Consider the following 25,900-nt stretch of genomic DNA (forward strand, 5'->3'; position numbering starts at 1 on the left):
TTGCTTTGACAATAGCTTTGAGTAAGGAATATGATAGCAGTTCTAGCTTGAGTTTTCGTCCCACCTATCGTCTGCTAACATGATACAAGATGATTTAGCACCTACACGTAAGCACATAAATAGTGGGGTATGTATACTTGCAACTAATATGAATACTTTCAATCTTCAGGATAATTTAAAGTTATATGTGTGATAAACACCCTAATCAAAAAAAATAAAATAAAATAAAATAAAATAATGAGTTTATTTTAAGTCTTCTTACTGAGTAACCGGACCTCTTGCCTGGCAAGCAGGAGATTCTCTGGAAGAAATACGGGGTTCTGTTTCTGGTGGCAACATGCTATTGGGTGGTGGTCCCGCTTATGGGGTCACGTAAAAAGGTGAGGATGATTGAGATTAAACTCTGAGTGACTAATTTGGCCTTGAAGCCTAGTTAACTTGAGTTATTAAGCTTGTTAGGGTGTCTCTACACCTAGTGCCCTGAGCCATCTGGATCGGGAGTCATTGGCCTAACACTCGTTACATGGGTTAGCTAGAAAGCTTAATAAGGCTAGATATTGCACAAGTCATTCTTCTTAGCATTCAGTCTAAAATATATATATATATATATAAAGAATCTGTGGTGTTCATTACCATTTAACTCTAGAAAGTCTTGAAAATTGGAGTGATCATGTTAGAAGTAAGTGAAAGCCACTCATTTATATGATACTATCTTGCACCTCACTACATTCTTGACTTGTTAGCAGATAGATGGGGTGTAATGAAACTTGAGTTAGAGTCTGCTTAAATATAATAGCAACAAGTCTTTATTGTCCTTGCAATTCTAAGTTCATATAATAATACTTGTTCAAATTTTGAGTTAAACATTAGAAATCCCTGACTAATGAAGTTTGTGGGTAACTTCTGTGCAAACCCTCACGAAACAACACTTGTCCACTAGGGTAACCTAAGGGTTTAACGGCTTGTTGCACGTGTTTAGTGCAATCGTAATGCTCTACGAAAGTGAGTATTTATCTTAGTATATTTATACAATAAATATTACTTTTGCACTCTTATTTTATCATTTTCGTACTAAATTGCTAGAGACTAGCAATAAGCTAGTTGGGGGTGTGATGAGAGCACAAAAGTACAATCATCGTACCATCTTAATTAGTATTATGGTTAATCTTTAATGATAAAATTAATTAATTAACGTTGTATTTGTGTTTGAGTGCAAGGAATCCAAGAGACCCAATAACATTGGGTTTGAGCCCAATGCCCGGCAGCCTGAGCTCAACAAATTTTCCAATTGCCATGCATGCATGAAATCCCGACCGTCCACGTCTCATCCGAACATGCATCCAATAAAACATCACTAGATCATCAACCGTCCGAACCTGCAGCCGTGGCATCCCTTCCAAATCCTCCACGCCATCAATGCAATCAAAGCATCTCCCACGTCCGCTCCTCCCAGCAGTCCGCATTCTTCACGCACGCCCCATTCTGTGCGATCACGGGAGGCCCCTGCATCGCATCCCCCTCTTGGCCCAAAGAAGGAAGTTCACATCCTTCCTCTTCAGCGCCCCGTATCCCGTCCATCCACGAAAACCTTGTGCGTATGCCCCATTCCTCTTCAGCCATCAAGAAGCTCGTGAAGCCAGCCAACATCTTCTTCCCCCTTCCGGATCTATAGCTCCTCCTTCCCGTGATCCCGCCTCATAGAGCGCCCCCCTGCTTTGTATGCATTCACAACGCGAGCCATTCCGGACATTCCGCCACCAGCTCTAGTGATCCCACGACATCCTCGTTTTCGGATCAGCTTCTCCATCCCGTGATCAAGATCCAGCATCTCAGCCTTCCCACGGAGCCGCGTCTGTTCCGAGTCTGCCTCCTTTGAAGCCGATGATGCATCCCAAGATTGCTCGTCCCAGCATCCCATGCTTCAAGCCTCCGCGTCTGCAAGCGATCACGCGTCCTCCCTTCCCAAATCCGCGCCCGTCCGCCCTCTCCTTCCTCGCGTCTGCCATCATTCACGCCCCAGTCATCATGATCCAATCTTTGGTGGGGATCTATAAGAGGGGGAGAGGCCATCGGCTGAAGGGGTGAGCTCGGTGGGAGGTGGTGGCCGGCGGGTCCAAAAAAGAAACAGGGGAGTTCTGTTTTGGGGAGAGAAGAGAGAAAGAAAGAAAGCTCTGTTTCAGATTGAAAGAAAGAATAAAAAATAGAGGAGGGAAGAAAGAGGAGTTTTCTAATTTCTTTTATTCCTTCTTTTGTTTTTTATATTTTATTTTGTAGAAGGAGGAGGCACTAGGCTTCCAAACATCATTTTATTTCTTTTGTAATTGTCTTTTTTTTATGCAATCAATAAATTTTCTTTTATGCAATCCTTGTTCTAGGTTCAAGTTAATTTCTGCTTTTTATGCAATCTTTTAATTTCTTTTATTTTTATATGCAATATATTAAATCTTCCTTTATGTAATTTGTGTTTGCTTCAATCTTCTTGTTTTCATCCATTATAATTTATGCCAAAGCTTTTCTTTTTCATTAAATATATAAATGCTTTTCAAATCTAAGTATATGTCTTCTAGTTAATTTCAATTAAAAATAATTCTTCGGTAGACTAGAAAATCTATCATCATCACCGACATAATATTTTTCTTCTATCATTCAAAAATCGATTTTGAATTCGACTGAATGTTCTAATTTTTATGCAACTCCAACCGCCTTCCTGTGGATCGACCTCTTACAACCACTATTCTTCAAGTAGGAAAGATAAGAGTAAAATTAAATTAAACTTTGTTTGTCGGTTCTAACAACGATTTGTTTAGCATATTTTTAGGTAAACAGAAATCGGACGAACACTTGTCAACTAGAAAAACAGGCAAGAAGCTCGTTCAAGTCTAAAAATGATATGTCAACATCTAGGCCCTTAGAATTGCTTCATATGAATCTTTTCGGACCAACTAGGACCACTAGCTTAGGAGGAAAGAAATACGGTTTAATAATAGTGGATGACTTCACTAGGTACACATGGATAATGTTTCTAGCATATAAAGATGAAACATTTCCAATCTTTCTAAAATTCTATAAGAAAGTATTAAATGAAAAAGGGGCAACTATTATCTTAATAAGAAGTGATTATAGGACTGAATTCGAAAATCGCCTTTTTGAAGAATTTTGTGATAAAAATGGAATTAATCATACCTTCTGAGTACCTAGGACACCTCAACAAAATGGGGTAGTAGAAAGAAAAAATAGAACTCTAATAGATATGACCCATACCATGCTATGTGAGGAAATCTTTCAAGGTACTTATGGGCTGAAGCAGTAAATACAACATGCTATATTTTAAACAGAGTTTCCATCAGACCAATTCTTAAGAAAACTTTCTATGAGCTTTGGAAAGGCAAAAGACCAAATATTAGTCACGTTTATAAGTTTGGTTGTATATGCTACATACACAATAATGATAAAAACAAGCTAGGAAAGTTTGATTCAAAATCAGATGATGGAATATTTCTAGGATACTCATTAACTAGTAAAGCCTATAGGGTATTTAATAAAAGAACACTTGTTGTTGAGGAGTCAGTACATGTAGTCTTTGATGAGATTTCTAGTCATTCACTTAGGATGGATGAACCTGAAGATGACACAGAAATTTTGGAAAATAAGTTTGAAAGAATAACTTTTAAAGATTCATCCAATTCCAACAATGAAGAAGATATTGAACAAGTTGAAAATAAAGTAGTTGAGGAATTAGATCATAATCTACCTAAGGAGTGGAAATATGCAGCTAGCCATCCTAAAGAATTAATTATAGGCGATCCAGCACATCAAATTAAGACAAGGGTATCTCTTAGAAACGTAAATAACTACTTAGCCTTTGTCTCTCAAATTGAACCAAAGACTCTAGAAGAAGCATAAGAATATGCAAATTGGGTAAATACCATGCAAGAAGAATTAAACCAATTTACAAGAAACAATGTTTGGGAACTAATTGAAAGACTTAAGAATTACCTTGTAATAGGTACAAAATGGGTCTTCAAAAATAAGTTAGATGAAAATGGTGTTGTTATAAGAAATAAGGCTAGGCTCGTAGCAAAGGGGTATAACCAAGAAGAAGGAATAGACTTTGATGAAACTTTTGCTCCAATAGCTAGACTAGAGGCTATCAGGTTGTTGCTTGCCTTTGCCACTTCTATGGATTTCAAACTATATCAAATGGATGTCAAAAGTGTCTTTCTAAATGGATATATAACTGAAGAAGTATATGTAGAACAACCTCAAGGATTTGAAGATCACATGTACTCTAATATGTGTTTAAACTTAATAAGGCACTCTATGGTTTAAAATAGGCACCAAGAGCCTGGTATGATAGATTGAGTAAATTCTTATTGGAAAACAAATTCACTAGAGGACATGTTGATACGACTTTATTTCTGAAAAGAAAAAATAAGAACATGTTAATTGTACAAATCTATGTAGATGACATTATATTTGGAGCTACCAACAACAATTTGTGTCAAGAATTCGTGGAATTAATGCAAAGTGAATTTGAAATGAGTATGATGGATGAACTGAATTTCTTCCTTGGATTACAAATCAAACAACTAAAGGATGAAATCTTTATTAATCAAGCCAAATATATCAAAGGAATGCTAAAAAAACTTGTTTGGAGATCAATAAGTCCATAGGTACATCCATGAGCTCATCATGCAAATTAGACAAGGATGAGGCAGGTAAGAGTGTAGAACAAAAGTTCTATAGGGGTATGATTGAATTCCTTTTGTATCTTACCGCAAGTAGGCTAGATATTATGTTTAGTGCATGCATGTGTGCCAGATTTCAATCAAATCTAAAAGAGTCACACCTACTTGCAGTTAAAAGGATTTTTAAATATCTAGTTGGAACTCAGCATATAGGGTTATGGTACTCAAAAGACTCTAGTTTGAAATTAATAGGATACACAGATGCTGACTTTGCAGGATGTAAATTAGATAGAAAAAGCACTAGTGGCACATGTCAACTTTTAAGTGAAAACTTAATTTCATGGTTTAGTAAGAAGCGAAATTCGGTTGCATTAGCAACAACGGAAGCTGAATATATTGCAGTCGGAAGTTGTTGTGCTCAAATCTTATGGATTAAACAACAATTAGAAGATTATGGGATTAAGCAAACAAAAATACCCATTAACTATGATAATACGAGTGCTATAAATTTATCCAAGAATCCAGTTCAACACTCTAGAATTAAACATATTGGAATACGAGATCACTTTATAAGGGAATTACCAAATCCATTCCTACTGCCACCGCTCGTCCCTACTGTCTTCAAGCTCCTTCCTTTGTACCATAAGAGTGAAATTTCTTAAGTCACCCCAGATGTTCCGATCTTCAGAAGATATGTTGCTTTTGTAAGTTGTTTGGTTGTAGTTGTTTCCGTCCTGTTTCTGGGTCGGTCATGTCTCAAATGGAGACATATCACTCGATTTTGTGTCCCCCGATGATCAATTAGCCGACATCTTTATGAAATTCTTGAATGAAGATAGGTTATATACTCTTAGAAAAAAATTGATAGTAATTGACCCCTTTCAATGATCATGCTTTCACTTCCCTTAATTCATTCCTTTATGTCCTAATTTCCAATCAAATTGCGCCTTCATGAGTATTTTCTAAGGATAAAAGTCAACCAAACCAATTCTAGAACTTTTTGGACTAACCATTATAAATGGTTTGAAGAAAAGCAGACCTGGAGCCGACTCGAGAAGAATCCGAGTCGACTCGCGTGAGAGTTGTCTCTAGATATTGCGTGAGACGTCTTGAGGTCGGACTCACAGTGACATATCTTTGCCGAGTCATCTCAAACTCTTGCATGAGACGTCTCGAAGGAAAGTTGACACTGTCGAGTCGTTTTGACCTTTGCGCGAGACATCTCGAGGACGAATCGACGTTCTTTTTATATATATCCGAGCCGTCTCTTCATTCATTTTTTTTGAGCTTTCTACTTGAGTTCTTCTTTGTCCCTGAGCTTAGGATCATCCAGTATTTCCAAAACCCTAGGGTCACCTCCAAGTCTAACCTAGGTTAGGTCTCCATGGCTCTCAAGAAATTCTCCAGCTCATGCGGAAAACGGTCCTATCGTGACATGAGGGCGGTCACGACTGGTAGAAAGGTCGATTTCCGCTTTCTTTCTTGTGAGGGATTTAGCCTAGGAAATCATCTAAAAGTCCTAGGTCTAGAACTTCTCTGCTCACTAAACATCCCTACATACCCAGGCCTAGCTAGAAAATTTTTCAGCACCGTAGTAAGGAAAGACAGTGCCTTGGTGGGATGGGTCAAGAATGTTAAAGTGGTTGTAGCCGAAGCCCTACTGTCTAGAATATTTTGCCTTTCCAATACAGGGCCTTCACCTTCTTCCCATCCTGATAGGGCAAAAGCACTCATGACAATATTAGGACGAGAGCCCAATAGTCCAATGGGGGAAGTTTTTGTAAATCAGCTCTCAGCTGAAATACGACTGCTTCTTAGTATTATAGGTCGGATCCTTTTCCTAAAAACAGGAAGATTTGATTTCATTTCTGAAAGAGACCTAGCAGTCATGTATCACATTGTAAACGAACTGCCTTTGAATTTCGCTAGACTAATGTACCTCCACACCCTAGAAGCCGTGTCCAAGAATAAAACTAGTTTACCCTATGGCATGGCCTTCACCTTAATTTTTAGGAAATCTAGAGTTTCCATATCTGAAGAGGATATTTCTCGTGAGCTACGACACACTGACTATGTAGACGAGAAGACCCTTCAAAGAATGGGTTTCCTAAAGCTAGAAAATGTTTGGGTTAGGAAGCCCGGTCACACCAAGAAGACCTCTCCCTCCAGAGCTCCACCTTCACCACCACTTCCTCCTCCACCTCCTCCTCCTACTTCAACCACAGAACTTTCAGAACCTTCTACTCATGCTCCTCCACCCACATTGAGTGATGATCAGCTGCGAAGGATGGCCTCCTTCATGGTTGATGAGATGGTTTCTCGAGGTCTGATTAGTGGAGCACCTTCTTCGAAGCTCATAGCCTCTACAGTAGCTCTCACCCAGACCGTAAGTGAGATAAAAGCTGAGTTGACAAGCTCAATACCAATGGTTTCTAGATATAGAAGAAAACACATGGAGTTTGCAAGGATCGGTTCGAAGAGACGTGGAGAAGCTAAACGAGAATGCGGAAAAACTTGCCAACCTACTACTTGAGCAACTGCACAAAAACACTCAGATGATAAGTCAACTTAGTAAGCTTCAGCGGTTGGAGAGCTCTGAGATCCTCAAAAGTCTTGGAGATATCCTCACGGCAATCACCCAACTTATCCCAAGTCAACTAGGGTCCTCAAGAATTCCTCCCCAATAACTTAGTCTATATATAGGAGAAAGTTCTTTAGACCGATTGTACCTCATTTTGAATCAGTCATGTATACAACCTCTTGATGAAATGCAATGATCAATTTCTTTCCTCATCTTCTCCGTGTCTTATGATCACTACACTCCTCTAATATATTTTGCTGATGACAAAAAGGGGGAGAAGAGTTAGGAAGAGAAGAACTAGGAAGAGCTAAGCACAAATGGTAAAGGCAAAATAAATGCTCTAATTTAGGGGGAGCTAAATGAACGATGTTTAAACAAATGCTCAAATTAAGGGGGAGAGAAGTTTCATCATGAATATAAAGACTCACAATGGTTAAACAAAACAATTCACATAACTACACAATTCCAAGTGAAAGGGGGAACATTATAATATTGAAGTTGTTGCTCACACCTTTCATATCTCGGATAAATTAAAATTGAGCATACATTCTTGATTGGAGATATTTATGTAATTGATACTTAGTTGCAAACACTCAATATTTTGTCATCATCAAAAAGGGAGAGATTGCTGAGTAATTAATTGATCCCCTACTTGGTTTTGATGTGCCAAAATATTTTGAGTATATTCCTTATTGGACTAACAGATTTAAACAAGTCTTTTCAGGGTAACAATGTTATAACTTCAAAAGAATACCTTAGGAAATGGTTCATGGATCTTAAACTCAAGTTCTAAAACTATTTAAGCATTTTCCAGAACTCAAGTCGACTCCCAAAAAGTAAGAGTCGACTATGGCACAAGCACGGCGTACTGGCACATCCTCGAGTCGTCTCCACAATAGTGCGAGTCAACTCTCTCAGACAGATAGAAAGTAGTATTTTGGATCGTAAAGCGCAAGTCGACTCGAGTCAAGCGTGAGCCGTCTCCCATCTTTCAGACGAAGCGCGAATTGACTCCCAACTGTTACGAATCGACTCTCTGAGACAAAACAAAGAACTCGTTTTCTGCAGACCAGGACGCGAGACGACTCCCGAACCGCGCGAGCCGACTCCAACGAGAATCGACCAATAATCTGTCAAAGGGATCCCGAGCCAGAGCCAACTCCAGAATCATGCGAGAAGTCTTTCAGTTTAGTCGAGCTGACTCCTGGATGGGCGAGACGACTCCAGTTTCAATGGACACTTTGTCAGAAGTATTAGGCGCGACAGAACGACTATTCTTCTCAGTCTAACGGCTAGTTTTCAAAAACAGAGCTATAAGAAGACCCATTCTGAGTGAAACAAACTGACAGAAAAAAAAAATTCATAAAATGTAGATCAAGCAAATCTTTTCAAACAAGAGCTCAAAGGACACTCAAAGTGAAAATCAGGAGAAAGCAACTCTTCATGAAGAACTCATCTTTTGTCCACACCAGAGCCAAAATAGAAAGATCCTCTAATGCTGACTGATTCAGAAGAGGATCCAGAAGAAAAGAAGCAGCATCTCAATCGGCAAAAATTCTCTGAGAAGCTTCTTTTCTCTGTTCTTGTTAATATTATTTTATCTGCTTTTTGAGAAGCTTGAAAAAAGATCTTTTAGTGATCGAGGCAATGTTCGAGTTCGACGATTTTCGAAACAAACGGAATGGCTTTTGCCCATCAGATGGCATTGAGACTTTTTTTGCCTTGGCGGCATGAACAAGATCGAGGAGAAGGAGAGGTGAGAGGTAAGGCTATGTTCCTTTTTTCTTTCTCGATGGGGGAAAGCTTAAGTTAAAAAAGTGGTCAAGCCAAGAAGAATCGGGTGGGAACATTCTTTATGTGGGACTCTCTATCTTCTTGGGTAGATTCTAGATCGTCTGAAAGGGAACTGCTTGCTGCCAATGGAGATTCAAGAGACTTTTGCTTCTCTATAATCTGTTTATATATTCATTTTTATATTTAGGTGCTTGATTCAATCAAGGAATTGAATCAGGGGAGTCTAAGGTTGTAGTTGGTGATCCTTTGTGAAAACCAACCGGGTTGTTTGTGAGCCCGAGTAAAACGAACGAGGAGGTTCGTTGTAAACCGGTAAAACAACAAGTTTGGTTGTGAGTTTGTAAAACAACCGTGCTGTAATTCTAGGATCATATTGAAAATCTCGAGTGAAACTTGGGGAGTGAACGTAGGAGCAAGGTTAGCTCCGAACCACTATAAATATTGTGTCTTTGTGCCGTGCTTTTCATTATCTCACTGTCTTCATTCCTCTAGCATTCCAGACTGACACTTTAGATTAATAATTCACTTCCTATTCCATCACAAGTTAAAATTTTACATTTTTAATTAAGATCCAATTCAACCCCCCTATCTTGAGTTGCTTGCTGGGCAACATGTTTGTTGAGGTGGACATAACTGCTAACTGAGTTGTCTCTTTTGATGTCTACTATTTTTGAGAAATCTTTTAGACTGAGCATGTCTCTGCTGTTCTTCGATTATGTAGTTTTTTTTTTTTTTTTTTGGTGATTCAGCTGGCTTTGCGCATGCGAGGATAGTGCGTGCAAATAGATGTATAAAAAAAAAAAATACAAGAAAACTTCTTTTTCTTCTACCCTCGTGAGCAGCAATGGAAGCAGAAGCCGCGGGCCTGCCAGCCGCTCGCCGGTGGCGTGGACGGCGGGTCATCGTTGTCCTCCGATGCCATTGGCGCTTCCACCGTGGCCGATGGGATCAGCCGGCTGAGTCTCGCAGATAACGCGGGCCGTGCCCAGTCGGCCGTTCCGATGCAATTCGGCGATGTACCGCTGGCAAACCAGGGCCCGGCGAAGGGTCAGACAAAAGGCGTATGGATGCCCAAGATTGACGTGACTGCGAGCAGCTCTGCTGCTGCCCTGGTGGAGGTTGCCTTTGCGGTGCCTGGTAAGAGCTCTGTGGCGGTAGCGAAGGAGAATAGCGGTGTCGGTGGCTTGACGAAGCTGGTCAAGGGTCCACTAGGGGCGGTTTTCAACGCGGATGACAACACGTTCTCCAAAGCTCAGATAAGATCTACGTTCTATTCGAAGTTCGAGAATGAGAAGTCTGACCAAGAGGTATTGTGATGATCATCTGGTGCTTTTAATCTTTATTTTCTTGCACTCTGTTTAAAAGGATTGAACGCCATTGCAGTGATGGTTTTCTCTAGGGGTTTCTCAAGAAAAGCATCAGATATTCTTTTTCTTTTCATGAATTATGTTAGTTGAATCTAGTTTATTGCAAAATGACCACCAATTTTGTAGGACAACGTTGTTAGATCTTCTGATGCCACCTCTTTCTGCAGAGTTCCAGAGGGTCGATTTGTTTGGCTACTAATATGTGTAGCCATATGGTGTAGATCATCTCTGGACAAATAAAGTCTACTGTTTTAGTGATGCCTAAATCTGAACCCTAATAATATTCTGATTTATAAATAATTCTTTTACAAAGCTAGTAGAATCATTCCTTGGAAGTTTGATTCAATTTTACCACCTCCTCCTAAAAGTGTCACATAAATGTAAAACCCTTCTTGGAATCTCAGATTTTTGTTGCATATGGACATGCTATCTGTATTTTTTTTTTGTCACCTTGTCCCCTGTCCAAGGTATGTCGTCTCGGTACGGGCCCCATACCATCCTATCATTATGTCGGTACATTCGGTGGGGCGCCAACTTAGTGTATCGAGTATCGGTATGCCCCTTGTACTATTACAATATGCCCCGTTCCATCCGGTATGATACACCCCATATCTCTCGATTCAGTACAGTACAATGTACCATGAAACCATATGGTATGATTAGCTAGATGAGTAGAAAGTGGGCCTAACTAGTCTCTAGGCCAACAAGTTGTAACTAATAGTGGGACCAGGCATGGGCAAAAAGACTTTAGGCCATTGTGCTGATGGTTATGGTCGCACTTAAATATATAGATCCCTTCATAATCTCTTTTCCGAGCATCTGTTGAAGTATTGTATTTTTCTTATTTTCTGAATCCCTCCATTTTTTTTCTGTTTCATATTTATCATATTTGATTACTTAATAATTTGTGATGATACATCCACTTTGCTCCCTCAAGAATTAAATAACTTGTTACTTCCAACTGCAGGTTAGAACATGGATGATAGAGATGGCGTCTCACGGCGAAGCAACCTTAGAAGTATAACCCAACTTTTATTTACTTCCTGTACACTCTGGTTTGAGGTAATCCATCATCCATATTCCATAATAATTTTAAATGTTACACATTCTCTTTGATGGCAATTACAATTTTTGCTGCTGTCCTTTGGATAAGTTGATGCTTTTTGGATCGGCTATAACAGTTTTGAAAAGGGCCCATGTGCAACATTTGGCTGAATAACCTTGCTGGCTATCATTGTTCTGAATGCTACCTTTAATTTTTGTATGTCTCACTCAAACACTCAGGGTCTCTTTTTATGTATGTGGGTCACGAGTGGGGAGTATATGCAAAGAACAGCTTTGGGAACATGTACATTTGCAAACAGCATGACCTTCATTTTTGTTCAAATCTATGTTATTCTATCTTGCAGGGCATAATACTGAGAAGACAATGCTTTGGCATAGATATACTGCAGTTGGTGTTTTTGTTTTGGGTCGAATATTTCTTGAGGCATGGGGCACTGAAGCAAGAAGAAAGGAAGCAGAGCTTAGTGATTTCCTTGAGGTATTTGCATTTTACTTCATGAAACATGGCCAATTACTTTTTTGAGCTTTCAACTTTTCTATGTAAGTTTCTGCGACAATTTATATCTAGGAATACATCATTACGAACTCCATAAGTGTTATTCTGTAAACAGATTTAACTTCATCAATAAGGCTAAATTAGGCTGAGCCTGAGTTATCACTTAGTTGTAATTATTTACTTCATGGTATGATGGAATTTGAAGGACCAGCATCAGTCTATCAGTATAAAAAGAGTGCTGAATCTGTCTTCTAATAGTAACAATACAGAGAAGCAATTTGACAAGAATCATATGCTTGTTGTCGTGCTCTTCTTTCAAATTATGTTCAACTTGTATTTAGGTCTTCTAAGCATGTTGATTAAAGAAAATAGTTTTCTCTTGTCAAAATATTTTCAACTATGATGTTGTGTACATAGGAAGGATATGTCCAACATGGATTTGGACAATCTGGCCTTGCTCTATTTGAAGGAGCTCTAGAGGTTCCTGATATTTGTGAATGTGGTACAGAAGGAACAATCAGATGCACATCATTTGTTGGTCATACTATTCGGTACCTCTGCACTAAATCTTACTTTTCCATTATATCCACTTATTGGCATTATTATAGGCTTATCAGTATGACTTTTACTTTCACCTCTTTTTTCAGATATTCCAGAACAAACAGGAGATTAAAAGAAACAGGAACTGTATCTAGCACTAAAGGATTTAATAAATTGAATAAAAAAGAAGAAAAAAAGAAACCAATTTAACGATCAAGAGTGTTGGAGCACTTCTATGCAAGAATTAATGCAGCTTCCTTGGTTGATCCATGAATTAGACAAAAGGTGCATCGCATACAAAAACTTAGGAACTAAAAAATCTGTGCCTTGACTGTCCTCTGACTCAAAACTAGGAGGTCCGAGGGCTCAAAGAAAAGATAAGCAGTCTATAAATGATCCAACCTATGAGTTTATGTAGAATCATATGCTATTTGTCATCTTGATTTGCATATGTTCTTAATCTAGGACAGGGAAAACTAACTTGTTGCTATGTCTGGTCATGTGGAGTGTAAATTCTGATGTTATTCTCCTTGTACTCATGCACCTTCCCTCCTTGTTCCTTTTATGATGCATTTCTTCTTGCACTCTGTCTTATAAATGAACACATGAAGGCATATGTAGTTGTAGTCCTTGCAGGAGAATCGGCATACTAGTTCTAGTTCTTTTTATACAATTATTTGTTTGGATTTTATTTTATTTTTAAGTTTTTAATCCGAAAATATATTTTTTAATTTAAAAAATTAAAGATTTTAGTCACATTATGTAGATCATCCATAGAGCTTCAATATATCACGAAATCATACCAAAATCAAAAATTTTGGCATGACCACTCTCATGTTGGATTTTTTTGGGTATTTTTTGACGTTGACAAAAAAAGAGAGGAGGAAATGAGATAGGAGAGAGCCATTGTACCTTGTTTTGGATTGGATTCTTCTTTAATCATCGAAATTACCATGTTTTTGGCATTTTTTGGGGTTGGGGGGGGGGGGGGGGGGAGTGGTTGAAAACAAAAAAGAAGGGAGGAGGCATACTATCATTTAAAGAGAAGGGAGGGGGCCGGAACTGGTTCAAACAGGTGTGAACTGAGTGTTTTGCACCGGTTCCGCTCCAAACTGCCTTCTTTGGGTTGGTCAGAGCAGTTCAGGGCAGTTTTTTTTTTTTGGGGGGGGGGGAAGTGGGGTTCAAAATTAGGCATGAATCAACTTTGTTCCACACCGGTTCAGTTTGGTACGAGGTGTACCGAGTAGTTCGGCATACCTTGGCTAGTATAGTATGAAAACTCATCAAGGACAATGCGGGGTGATGGCTATGTGAGACAGAAATTCAGCTTTAAATTTTTCATTAGGATTTTTTTGTTTGGTTGAAAAGTGCAGGGGAATAGGAAATTATGATAAAATCAATGTTTTTGTAATTTGGGTTTTTCAGGCTAATTTTCTTCTCCTTTACCTTACTAAACCTTACTAATTCTTCTTCTTTTTTTTTCTTTTATTCCCATTTGAGTATCTTTATTTTGTTTCAGAGATGAACTGTCTTCCCCCCCAAATAAAAAAACACTTGGCGGCACTGCTGAGTATGTGAATATGTTACAATGTTACTAAATTTTAATAGCTTCAGTTTAGGACTGGAGGGAGGGATTTGGCCAATAATTAATGAGTCTGTTGAATTTTTATGTGAGAGACATGTTTTACTACAATGGTGCTTAGAAGACAAAAGTTTCCCAATTTTAAATGAGATTACTGCTGTATATTATGGTTCATTGAAGCATATGCAGATACATTTCAAACAATAGGCCTTGTTGGTCATTCCTCTTTTTTATTTGATTTTAACTTTTCATGAGGTTGCAGATTTAGTGAAATGTCATGCATTCGATTTATAGCCTTGAGTTTCATATAGAGCCTAAAGTAAAATTGAGGTCCTCTGCTAATATTTATTCCAGTCACAAATAAAATATATTTTCTTGCAAGATGAGTTCATAGGATCTGAGAATTTTGGTTGTACATCAATGCTTGCTTGTTAGATCTCTTGCTGTTAGTGTTCTTGACATTATGCCTAACTATATATCTATTCATGTCTCTCTCATTGATGATTCACTTCTGAAAGATGACCTTTTCTTTTGTTGTGCAGAGTTGTATTAATTTCCCCTAGGAATTATAAGTTGATGATAGGAGATCTTTCACATTTTATTGTTCTTGCCTTCTATTTGATTTTGTCTCTCTTTTCAGGCATACCAGGCTGCGCTAAATCAGATCTATGCAAAGAATTACTAAACACTCCCAGTGGCCTTGGAGACAACTGCCCTATGCATAGTCTGATGGGTGATCTTATTAAAGGTCTGTTAGTATCCATGATACTTATGATCAAGGTCGGCGGAACCGTTCCGAACCATCCGGTTCGGGGCGTCTCGAGCCGTACCGATGGCGGACCAGGATGGTTTCGGCAAAAAAACCGAGATGCCGTCGCTGGAGGAGAAAAAGAAGAAAAAGAGAAGAAAAGAGAGAGCGAGTGGGGAAGGGGGAGAGAGAGAGAGGGAAGGAGGCCGGTGGAGGGTGGCGGAGGCCGGCGCTGGTGCTGGTGGCGGAGGCTGCGGCCGGACCCTTGTTTCGTTTGAAACAGGGACCTGACCATAAAAAGTTTCGTAATTTTTAAGTGAAGTCGGTAAATTGCTTATCGACTTCACTTAAAAATCTTGAAACTAAAAAAATCGCAAAAATTTTTACAGCCAGACCTCTGTTTCATTCCCTCTGCCACCCACACTAGCGTTGGCCTCCGCCGGCCCTCCGTCGGCCTCTCTCCCTCTTCCTCCCTTCCTCCCCTGCTCTCTCTCTCTCTCTCTTTTTCTCTCTCCCACAGTCTTCTATGTCGGTACAGGCCCAGCACGGTACGGCACGGGCCCGTACCGACTTGTGCTGCTGGGCAACCGGTACAGTGCTGTATACTGGCACAACAGACCCAGCTCATAATTATAGTATATGTGGTGTATGTGGGATTACCAATTTTGATAATTTCTTGGTAAGGTAATGTCAGCAATAAAGCATCTTTTGTATCTTCTATTTTTATGTTTAATTTTCACACATTTATCTGCATTTTTGGAGCTATTGTCGATTTTAATGGTTTGGTGTTCCTGATGGTTATTATTTAGTTTGGGCAAATTCACAATGACCTCTGCATGTTTCGTTTGCACAAGCACACGGTGCAGAAGGATGCTCGCCCAAACCTATCATCCATTCACTCCCAGTCAACCAAAATTTGACAAAGTTAAAGTTATATATGTGATCACAATATTCACCACAATATTAAATATCTTTGATTTTTCATAAATATTTATAGTTAAAGTTTTCCTAGTTTATTATGGTGCAACAAGATTTCAATATTTTGATCTGGCACATTGAAGGGAAAAACAAATGAGTTGGATGCCTAAATTTAGATGTTTACTTATAAGCTAGCAAATGAATGGAGTCACTGAAGCATGTATAAGCTGCATTTTTTGATATTTAGGCAAAAGTTGGATGAAAGTACAAATTGACTATATAGTTGCTTTACTTCCGGTCTTTGGATGTCCAACTATAGATATCCAAAAGGTACCCTATGTGCAGTTGGGACTTGGGAGAAATTGCTGTAATGATAAGTTGGAGACTTTCTGGTATAGTATTTTAGTTGAAGTTTAACTTTCCAATTTCACCCATAGAACAGGTAGCCTTTTCCATTCAAAAAGGTGATTTTTGTGGTACCCAATTCTCTCCGAATTGTGTTGTAATGGCCTCTTGATTACATCCCACTTCTCTGTTCATAGTTAAATCAAAGTATGCCATATTTCTATCTAGTGTACTGTATATCATTCACATGCAGTAATAACCATTGAAACATTGGAACAATTCATCAACGGATCTAGCTAAACTTATGGAAAATTTTATAGTGGAAAAACCTTTACAAATCTTTTTTTAGCAAAACAGTGGAAAAAACCACCATAGATGTCATAAAAAATGAAATGGTCACAAAAGTAAGATAAGAACAAAATTGGAAAGGACAAAACAAAAAGACAAGGGAGCCCAACTAGCCCAACAAACGTAATCAACAACATAAAACCCAAGACCCAAGACCCAATCTCTATGCTAACAGTCCCACTCCAAACTGAAAAACTGGGCTAGTCCGGATATATGGGCCATCCACTTAAACCCAATACTGGTCAAACTAAAATTCAAATTCAAAACTGAATATCGAAGCCAGTTGGACTTCATCCATGCTGGCCCCCCTACGAAGTAGGAAACTGCATTGACCAACCATATAATGCTGCAAATAGACTCTACCCTTGCGGCGACTTCTAAGCTTTCTGCCTCCAAGCATCAACATTGGCCTCCTTGCCATGCAGACCTTGGCATCACCCCCATGTCAACCTCCTCCATCTGCTCTGCATCCTTGCCTCCTCACCTCAGTGTCTCTGCACCTACCTCGTCGGTATCCACTCCTCCACTATCTATCGGGCTCCTTCTACCGCACTGCCAACTCCTCACGTTCCATCATCATGCATGCCCCCTTATCGTATGATTACACCACTGCATCCATGCCAACCTCCTACAATTGCTCTGCTTGCCTACCTTTGCTCCTTCCTCTATAAGATCTTATATGAAGTTATGCATTTTGGATTTTATTACGAAGATTTAAGTTTTATATTAGTGAATATGAACAATAAATATTATTGAATTGTTACATATTAACCCATGCTGCATTCTGTAGCTTTCGTTATGGGGTATAACATGATTTTTTAGATGTTTTGCTCTTTTATGTTGGGCATCAACTCCTTAAATGAGTGCTTGTACTGTTGTACATTTATCAATGCTTTGGATCCTTGATAACCTAAAATAGGATTTTTGCATCCAAATTGTGTATGTCCATATCCCAAAATTATCCTACCATTCCAAACTTCTCTTTGAATTTTCCTTTCTTGTTGACAGTTTTTTCAAGGTTTTAGATACCGGTACACATATTGGCATCCAACTAGTACAGGCCATACTAAGTGTCAATATGATAGATCCCTTGGTATTGACACTTTGTGTGGGGAGCACACCTGAGTACCAAGGGTTTATCGAGTGCCGATTCCCTATCAGTCTGATCCTGTAATACTAGGTATTGACGGTCTGGCACTTCTTACCATAGGCTGAATATGTAATATTTTTTTAATCTCTTTCCAGAATAAGATTTTGATTCTATGATTATCTTAAAGTTGCTTTAGATGTCAGGTCCACATCAGCTCTGTGCCCTACATGCACTGACATTATTTTGCAATTCACATATTGTTCTAGGCAATCACTATCAAGCTCAATTTTTCTGTCTGATGCCCAAGTCGACGCCTAGTAGTTGCACAGGATAGGGATTATAAGGTTACAAACAAAGCATAGCCTTGTATTGTATGGTAAATGCCATGGCAGGCATGACCGAGCGATTACGGTGGACTGAATGGTAACCTATAATACATGCGCACACATCACCATGACCATAATCATCAAGCCTCATCCTAACAGTTTAACAATTTGCAGTTGGCTTCGTGAGTCTTCATTTACCAAGCATTCCTTTTTAGAGTTGCCTTTGGTGTCATTTCAAGTTTTTTCATGTCTTTTATCACATTTTGTGTAGCGCAAGTCTTTCCCTCATCTTGCTTTATCCTTCAACAAATTCTAAAGCTCTCTTCTAGAGCCACCTTTAATTTTCATTGTAAATGTACTGTCTTATAATTCAAAGTCACTTTGTTTGTCCTTAATTTATTTGACTGCTATATCTCCTCTAAAAGACTGAATTTTCACTCTTCCCGCTATAGTTTTACAACAAATCCATCTTCTTGTTGCTTCTAAATCCAAATTGTTTTCTTGGGTTTTCTTTGGTGTGCAGTTTTTGGAGCCTGTCATCTCATAAAATTTTCCAAAATCACCAGCATGTTGATCATAAAATATCATAGAAGCACTACATGGAACCAGCTCTACTTCTATTGCATATGTATCTCTTTTTATACATTGTTTTAATAGACAATTTCATCAAATTAGCATAAAAAGAGAGAGATCTTAGTGCTAATCCTTGGTTTAAGTCCACTGTGGCTAGAAATACGTGTACGTACAATAATAGGCATGCATATACATACATAGGTACATGCTTGCTTATGTATACACGAACCTTCACCATACACCTTTCTAGATAACTAACTAAAGCATTTGTGGTCGATGGATTAAAAAGGCCGGCACTCTATCTTCGAAATCCATATCCTTTGATTGTGAAATGCATTCTCCTCTAAGTGATATTTTTGTCTCTAATTCTCCAAAGTGAATCGTTGCAGGAAGATACTGGCAAAAGGTTTCTGATGAGCGTAGGAAGAAACCATGTGCCATAACCCTAGGCAACAAAAATGCTCCAAAGGAAGAAGTGTGGAGACAGGTAATGTCCTATCTCCTGTTTTGAATAAATGATTTTTTGTTTTTTTCCTTATAACCTTTCGTATCATGAGTTCCTTTATAATTGCAAGTAGGATTCTGATGGATATTTTTCATATTCCAGATTGAGGACATTTGTTGGAGCACAAAAGCATCTGCTGTTCCTGTTGTTCCAGAAACTGAAGGTATGCTTACTATGTAGAAATTATCATTAAATTCAGCCAATCTGTTTATTATTCCTTTTGTTTGGTTTCCTTTAAGTTCTGCTTTAAAGTTTTAGGTCGCCTATGGGACTTCAGATGTTGAAATTTTATATTCGACTCTAGCTGATGTTAAAGTGTAAAAACACTTCTTCTGTACAGTTGACGGTAGAATCATATTGTCTTTGACTTCCTTTCAATAGATCTTACATGCAGGTTAATCTTCCTATTTCATGAACTTATTCAATACTGTCTTGTAGAATCTCAATAACTCTTTAAGTTCTTATATTTCTTTTATTCACTTTATGCTTCTTTACTGTTGTTTCGTAATCTTGAGTTCCTTGTTTAAAAAATCAAGGATAATAATCTTTTAATAGATGTGAAACCTGAGTTGGATGGATAGTTACAGTATTCTGAAATGAATATTTAGTTTTTGCTTGAGAATTGGAATTAATCAAGATAAAAAATAACTATAATAAGATTAATATGCATTAACATATTAAAATCTGATTCTACACGACTAGAGTTAATTATAACCAATTTTCCTGTATGTTGATATACATGCATAAATACGCAGACATCCAAAGTCGTTTTTACTTCAATCAATTTGCCTTGTCCAAGATACCTAGACTTGGTTCTCTGTATTTAAAAATGAGCTTTCATGTTCTAAGTATGTTTTATAATTAGCTCTTAACCAGACAAATAACCCTTGAATTGGTATTAGCTTCCTAGGCAACTTTGAACAAGAGAGGATCCATCATGAAATCCAAATGCTAGTTGGCAGGTAAGAAATCAGCCGTATGTTGTAATTTAAGGTTATGTGAATATTAAACAGCCCTCTAGACTTGCCGTGCTATTGGAAGGACTCTACATGCAAGGGCAATAAGGCAAGATTTTATATAAGGAACTGCATGATTTTTGAGAGAACATAATATAAACAAGTGAGCCGCATTAAAATAAAATGCCTAACATACATACATAAATACATGTACTCATGCAATCATACAAATGTGCATTTTATGGTTTTATTTTTTCTAAGTTGTGTTTCGAAGGCATCATTATTACTTGTGTAGAAGTCTCACCCTGTATGATCATTATTGGTAAGGTATCAGTATGGTACCAAAGTTCAATTTGGGGTATGAGCTGAACCAGCCCAAACCGAGTGCAGTAGTCTTGTACCTCCCGGTTTCGAGTGGTACCATTTCAGGGAGCGAGAAAAAGTGTTCATAGTTTGTCTTGGTATGGGGTTCATAGGGCATCTAGTACTATGGTTTCCGCTACTAGTTTTGCTAACCTTGCTCACAAGAGTGATCACCTTTGCCCATAGAATTTTGTTTTGTTCATCAAATCAAATATTGTAATAACAGAGACTAAATTAAATGATGCTACAGCTATTTCTTTTTAGGCTAATTGTATTTCCTCCAAGAAATTCAGTAGAAGAAATTCATAATGGAATATTAACTAGTACAAGTAGCAAATAACTGTCCCAAGGCCTGTAATCAAGGTTTGTTAAATACTTTGATACAATCCTGTACAGGGAAACATTGTTTAGAGTTATGATTTGCATGATTGTGCAGGAACTGATTCAATTCCATTTTCTCTTGATGCGCTGGCTGTTTTTATGTTTCATGTTCTTCAACGTGTAAATCGTCCGGTATCTGCATGCCTCTGCTAATTTTGTGAGTATAATTGACATCAATTACCTGTTTACCATTGCCACTCAGCTCTATTAGCTTGTTTTTGCTGTACTTGTCAAACGGAAATCTTGACATGTAGTCACTATATTACTCTGATATGGAGTGAATACATGTGAAATTATTCTCATTTAGTTTTATCCTAATAATTTTCGCCATGCTTCTCCAGAATCGCAGAGAATTTGAGAGTGAATTGTATGAACGTTTTGGCTCATTGATCAAGATGCCTTTGCTCAAGGCTGATATGTAAAGATACCTTTCTGTTTTAATTGTTCCGACAATTCAGTGCTTTAAGGCCTTTGCACTAACGAGCTCACCGTAAAGGCCAGCCAGGCCAGCTGCTATGTGGTGATATGCTTGTGAGTTGTGTTACAAACCACGTGATGGTCAATCAAATTCAATCATCATATCATCGTAAACCTTTTTTCTCGGGAAAAGGTATAGTGACGACTATCCTGGGAATAATGGATTTAGAACCTCTACAAATATAGTTTATGCATGTTCTGGTTGTAAAATATTGAAATATAAGTCATTTATCGGTTAGATAGGTCGGGGGTGCTTTTATCTAAAATTAGATTGGGTTTAAAACTGGCCCCCCACTGATCTCCCTATCCGCTGGAGAGTGGAGAGTGTTCGATGCGGGTAGAATATTTTTTACTCGTACCCTCCCCATCCATGGCAGAACTCCATCAACGTGGCAGCCCTATTTCCGTGTGAATACATTACACTAGCACCACCTAAGTAATGACAGACCAGATAGTGACTTTACCAGGCAAACCAGGCGGGGGGCATCCGATTCGCGTATTTAATCGACGTCCGCACGTTTCGAATCTGGGCCACTCCAGTGGAATCAATGCCTCGTTCCCACCATTTTACCACTTCGGTGGTTAGTCAAGTCATTTGCACCCCTAATTGTAACCTTGCAATATGTGATGCAATATAAACTAGCTTGACATTTTAGTCACTAGCAATTCCGGTACCAAGAATGATCCGACTATGTATTTTTGTAAAATTAAATTTATCCATCGTCAAGCAATTGTCTAGAGATTGAATAATTTGAAGTCGGGGATTTTGTTGAAAAATATTCATTTTATTTCTGTTCTTGCAAATCCAGAATTATTGTTTTTTTCTGGGCTTAAGTGGTCTATTTTAGACTTTGTCCATCATTTAAAGTACATACCTTTAATCATGAACATCTAATAAGTGCACCCATAACACGTGCTGCTGCACACGGAAATGGTTTTGTAGGAGTGACAAAAGGTGGGGAGTGCAATATTCCAACAAAATCCGAAATGGATTATTTTTGCAAAATAGTTCACAGTGGCCCATTTTGCAAAAATAAAAAAGTATGGTATTTTTCTGATAAAATTCCTTTTGAAGTTCTAGTGCATTCATATTTTATTTTTTTCAAGAGAAACAAATTTGGAGAAACACTGCTCAGTTATTATATATCGAATAAATGTACCTCTAGATTCTAACTAGCCTGTAAGGCATTTAATTTCTGAGCTAGATAACCACTGACCATGTTTCTATGAAGAGGTATAGTTTTAATTAACTCCAGACATACAAGAGAGAAATAATTTGAAATTGGAGAACATTCATTTGGCTTTTCCCTTTTCACAATGAGTTTGCAACAGAACACACCGTGACATCCAGCTTATAACTTGGCATATTTCTTTAGAGCATCCCCTGCATCTTTGGCACTCTCTGGCACAGGTAAATTTGTCAAGAGAGTGACTCTAGATGAGGACAGTAGAATTGTCTTCTCAGAAGTAACTGGATCTAACTTCCACAAACAAATCTCCCATACCTGCTTGCAGAGGAGGTAAAATTTAGTAAGATGAACAATTTGCAAGTAATTATACCCTTGGCCTTCATATGATATAGGATTTTTTTTTATAAATATCTTTCTAAAAATTTAAATTTGTGTGAATATCCTCTTAAAATTTATATTTATTTCTGTACCCTCATAAAACACCATTTTTGCACAAATGTCCCTAATATAACAGTTCTTCTAACACCGTTAATAAAAACCATATTTATTTTCATTAAAAATAAAATAGAATTTTGAAATTATTTTTTTTGGCCCCCCATCGCGACTGCTTTATAAACGTTTTTTTTTTTTTGACATCTACCTATTAAGAGTATTTTAGTCATATTTATTTGAAACCGTTAATTTTTTTAATGACGTTAGATGGCGTAGGTACATATACAAAAATAAGAATAAAAAAAAGACAGAATAGCAAAACAAGTATTTTACGAGGGTATACATTCAAATATTAATTTTGGGAGACCATTCATGCAAAAAATACTATAATATAATCATACCATGTCATCATGGAATCATGAAGCATTAATATAAAGAAGTGCAAGTGTTAAACCAAAGCTTCCAGATTTTAGGGCGCTACAAAAATTGATTCTAAAGCATTTGAATCAGGTCGTAACAAATATTATCTCTACTCAGCTACTTGGACTTAATTTAAACAAGAAGAAAATAAGAAAAGAACGCCTATTGATACTGCAATCATAATGAACCCAACTTTCAAAATTAAACAATCAAACGTCTAATGTTACCATTTTGAAGTTGCTTTAATCGAACCAGATATCTGATACTACACAAACTTTAAGATGGAGGCCTGGCAAAGATCAGAAAGAAAATAATCATGCATGTCTTACAAGGCTTAAGCAAATCTTGAATTCTCTCGAGTATAATAATCATTAAATGGTTCTTAAGTAATGAATGAAAAAAGAAATTCCTTAAAAAAGCAAGAAGGAATATGAGAACAAGATGAATCTCTCACCCATTTCCTACTTGTATTTCACTTTAACTATAGCAAGTCATTAAAGGGTCTTTGTCAAGTGGACTACTAACAAAACCGATAAATTTGCTCCTTTCATATACTATCTTAGGATAAAAGAATAAGAAGAAAATTATATATATATATATATATATATATATATAGAGAGAGAGAGAGAGAGAGAGAGAGAGAGAGAGAGAGAGAGAACACGCTGAGCCTACTTGTGCGGTCTAAGTAATATTAAATTATATATGTTTAATTACTTGATGGATAGGTTAGAAATTTTTAAATTATATAATTTTTTTTTATATAAATAGTTTAGTGATAATAAATTACATCCAACAGTTCCGAAATCTCTATTGTCTAATATAGATCTAACTGAATATAAGAATAGATCCACTCTCCACTCAAATGGAGCCAAGTTTAGCTCTTTTTCTCTCTGTATCAATATATATATAAACCAAACTGTGTAATTGTCATCTCTCAAAAGATTCAGCATCAACAATTTTTTTTTTCCTTTCCATAATGTTTTCTTTCAATCAGGATCTACCATCCGATAAGGTCCTCTGAACATGTTATTTTAAAGATCTAACTAATAATTAGTTTATATGCACAGCATATGCAAAACACTAGCCTTAAAAGGGACAGAAGTCACGCTGGACCCAAAAAGAAAAGAATAAAACTTTGTAGTCTGAGTTTTAGCTAGGGGACAATGGTCCCCCAATGAAAGCGATTAAGACCACGACTTGGAGGTAAACTAATGCCGCTGCCGGGTCCTGCCCGCTGTCTTGTAGTCAGAACGAGAAAGTTTTGCTGACCAACTTCACGTGACAAACCTCACGTGCTACATGGGACATGATCGCTACACTAGAATTTGGGTGGAAACCAGTCGGTGGTGGGGAAGAAGAGAGTATCTTCTCAACATATACTAATTTGGTCATTGGACGGACCGAATCGTTCCACGCGTCCCAACCCAAAATTAGAAGGGAATCATCGCAATTATCGATCTAAAACAAAGTGGGATTGGACGGACGGACCTGGACGGTTCGGCCGGCGTGGATGGGAGTAGCCTGGCCGAAGACGAGATCGCCGACGGTGGCGCTCCGGTGGTGGTTGATGCTGAGCTGGATCCCCGCGACCCGCCGGAATCCCGACGCCATGTGCGCTCCTATGCTCGCCAGGCCCTCGGATATCAGCGCCGACACCCCGCCGTGCAGCACCTTGAACGGCTGCGATCGATTCCGGTTCCCATCCCAAAACATCAGTCAATCACATCGATCGCCGCCATTAAATATGGACTGGTTCGGAGAACGGCGTACCTGGCAGCAGGATTCCGTGACCTTTAACCTGCCGGTGACGCGATCCGGGGACAGGACGTCGACCTCGAAGCCGAAGGCGTGAAGGGCGGCGTCGATCTCCGCCGTCTTGGACGGCGCAGGGGATGTAGTCATCGGTGCCGGCGGACGGCTGGGATCGTCCGGGTTGGGATTGATAGGAGGGGGAGCGAGGGGTATGGATGGGAAGGGAGATTAATAAGAAGCGAACGGAGTCGTTGTGGAAGGGTAGTTGGAAGAGGCTGAGACGGCGGTCGAAACGGTAGGTGGAGCGCCAGGGTGAGGCAGCATGTGAGCTATTCGATGTTTCAAAATTTTTAGTACAAGGTTGAAGGCCGTATGGACAAGTCTTTAACATGTCCAACTAAATTTGTGGGCTTGCTCATTTATTTTGGAGGACTTGACTATGGTTATTAAATAGATTCAAAGAATCCGAGAAGTCTGAGTGAGAACCATGAATAGAGTGGTGTTTCAGACCAAGCATATCTTTCATAAAATTAATGAGATTGCGGATTGGATGGCTGCCTATGTAGCCAGCCATACGAGTAGTATCGTATGGGCCGAAAATTATGAGCTGTCTTGCGCACTTCGAAATATTTTATTTTTTATTTTTATTACGTATATTTGCGCTTGCCAGATGTAAATCGATTTTTCTAACGGAAAAAAAACGGGAACCGAGTAATGGAACGCCGTGACGGCCCAACTGTCACACCGGTCATTCATCAAGACTCGGCTTGCTTCCAGAAGCACGACGAACCGCCTAGTCTCGTGGGTCCCACCGCACCGTATGCTGTTTCCACATGGTGAAAATTTTATTTTAGCCGATGATGCGATGGTGATCTTTGAGTCCGTGGTATGGATATCATTTGAAAAAGGTTAAGCTGCCGGGAATTTGGAAGTTTGATGCCCACTTATCATCCGTCCATGTAT

The 25,900-nt window shown here is 38.5% G+C and overlaps 2 protein-coding genes across 4 annotated transcripts; one reads left to right on the forward strand and one right to left on the reverse strand.

Moving 5' to 3' along the window:
* Positions 1 to 9,801: 9,801 nt before the first annotated feature.
* On the forward strand, positions 9,802 to 21,432 carry LOC113461330 (tRNA ligase 1-like). 3 transcript variants are annotated; one of them, XM_039134534.1, is made up of 7 exons: positions 9,802 to 10,370; positions 11,398 to 11,492; positions 11,840 to 11,973; positions 14,754 to 14,861; positions 18,851 to 18,948; positions 19,069 to 19,129; positions 20,722 to 21,089. In XM_039134534.1, the coding sequence occupies exons 4-7, from the start codon at positions 14,831 to 14,833 to the stop codon at positions 20,817 to 20,819; spliced, it is 288 nt and encodes a 95-aa protein (XP_038990462.1). In that variant the 5' UTR covers positions 9,802 to 10,370; positions 11,398 to 11,492; positions 11,840 to 11,973; positions 14,754 to 14,830; the 3' UTR covers positions 20,820 to 21,089. The 3 variants fall into 3 exon arrangements, with proteins under 3 accessions (XP_038990462.1, XP_038990461.1, XP_038990460.1); XM_039134533.1 differs by lacking the exons at positions 9,802 to 10,370; positions 11,398 to 11,492; positions 11,840 to 11,973 and having other exon boundaries at positions 13,709 to 14,861; positions 20,722 to 20,823; positions 21,008 to 21,432; XM_039134532.1 differs by lacking the exons at positions 9,802 to 10,370; positions 11,398 to 11,492; positions 11,840 to 11,973 and having other exon boundaries at positions 13,709 to 14,861.
* Positions 21,433 to 22,206: 774 nt separating this feature from the next.
* Positions 22,207 to 25,302, reverse strand: LOC103697400 (1,4-dihydroxy-2-naphthoyl-CoA thioesterase 1-like). The gene is made up of 3 exons (XM_008779251.3): positions 24,956 to 25,302; positions 24,674 to 24,865; positions 22,207 to 22,648 (listed from the first exon to the last, which is right to left on the reverse strand). The coding sequence occupies exons 1-3, from the start codon at positions 25,085 to 25,087 to the stop codon at positions 22,496 to 22,498; spliced, it is 477 nt and encodes a 158-aa protein (XP_008777473.2). The 5' UTR covers positions 25,088 to 25,302; the 3' UTR covers positions 22,207 to 22,495.
* Positions 25,303 to 25,900: the final 598 nt, after the last annotated feature.

The sequence above is a fragment of the Phoenix dactylifera genome, chromosome 16, assembly GCF_009389715.1.
Source record: "Phoenix dactylifera cultivar Barhee BC4 chromosome 16, palm_55x_up_171113_PBpolish2nd_filt_p, whole genome shotgun sequence".
Taxonomy (NCBI): Eukaryota; Viridiplantae; Streptophyta; class Magnoliopsida; order Arecales; family Arecaceae; genus Phoenix; species Phoenix dactylifera.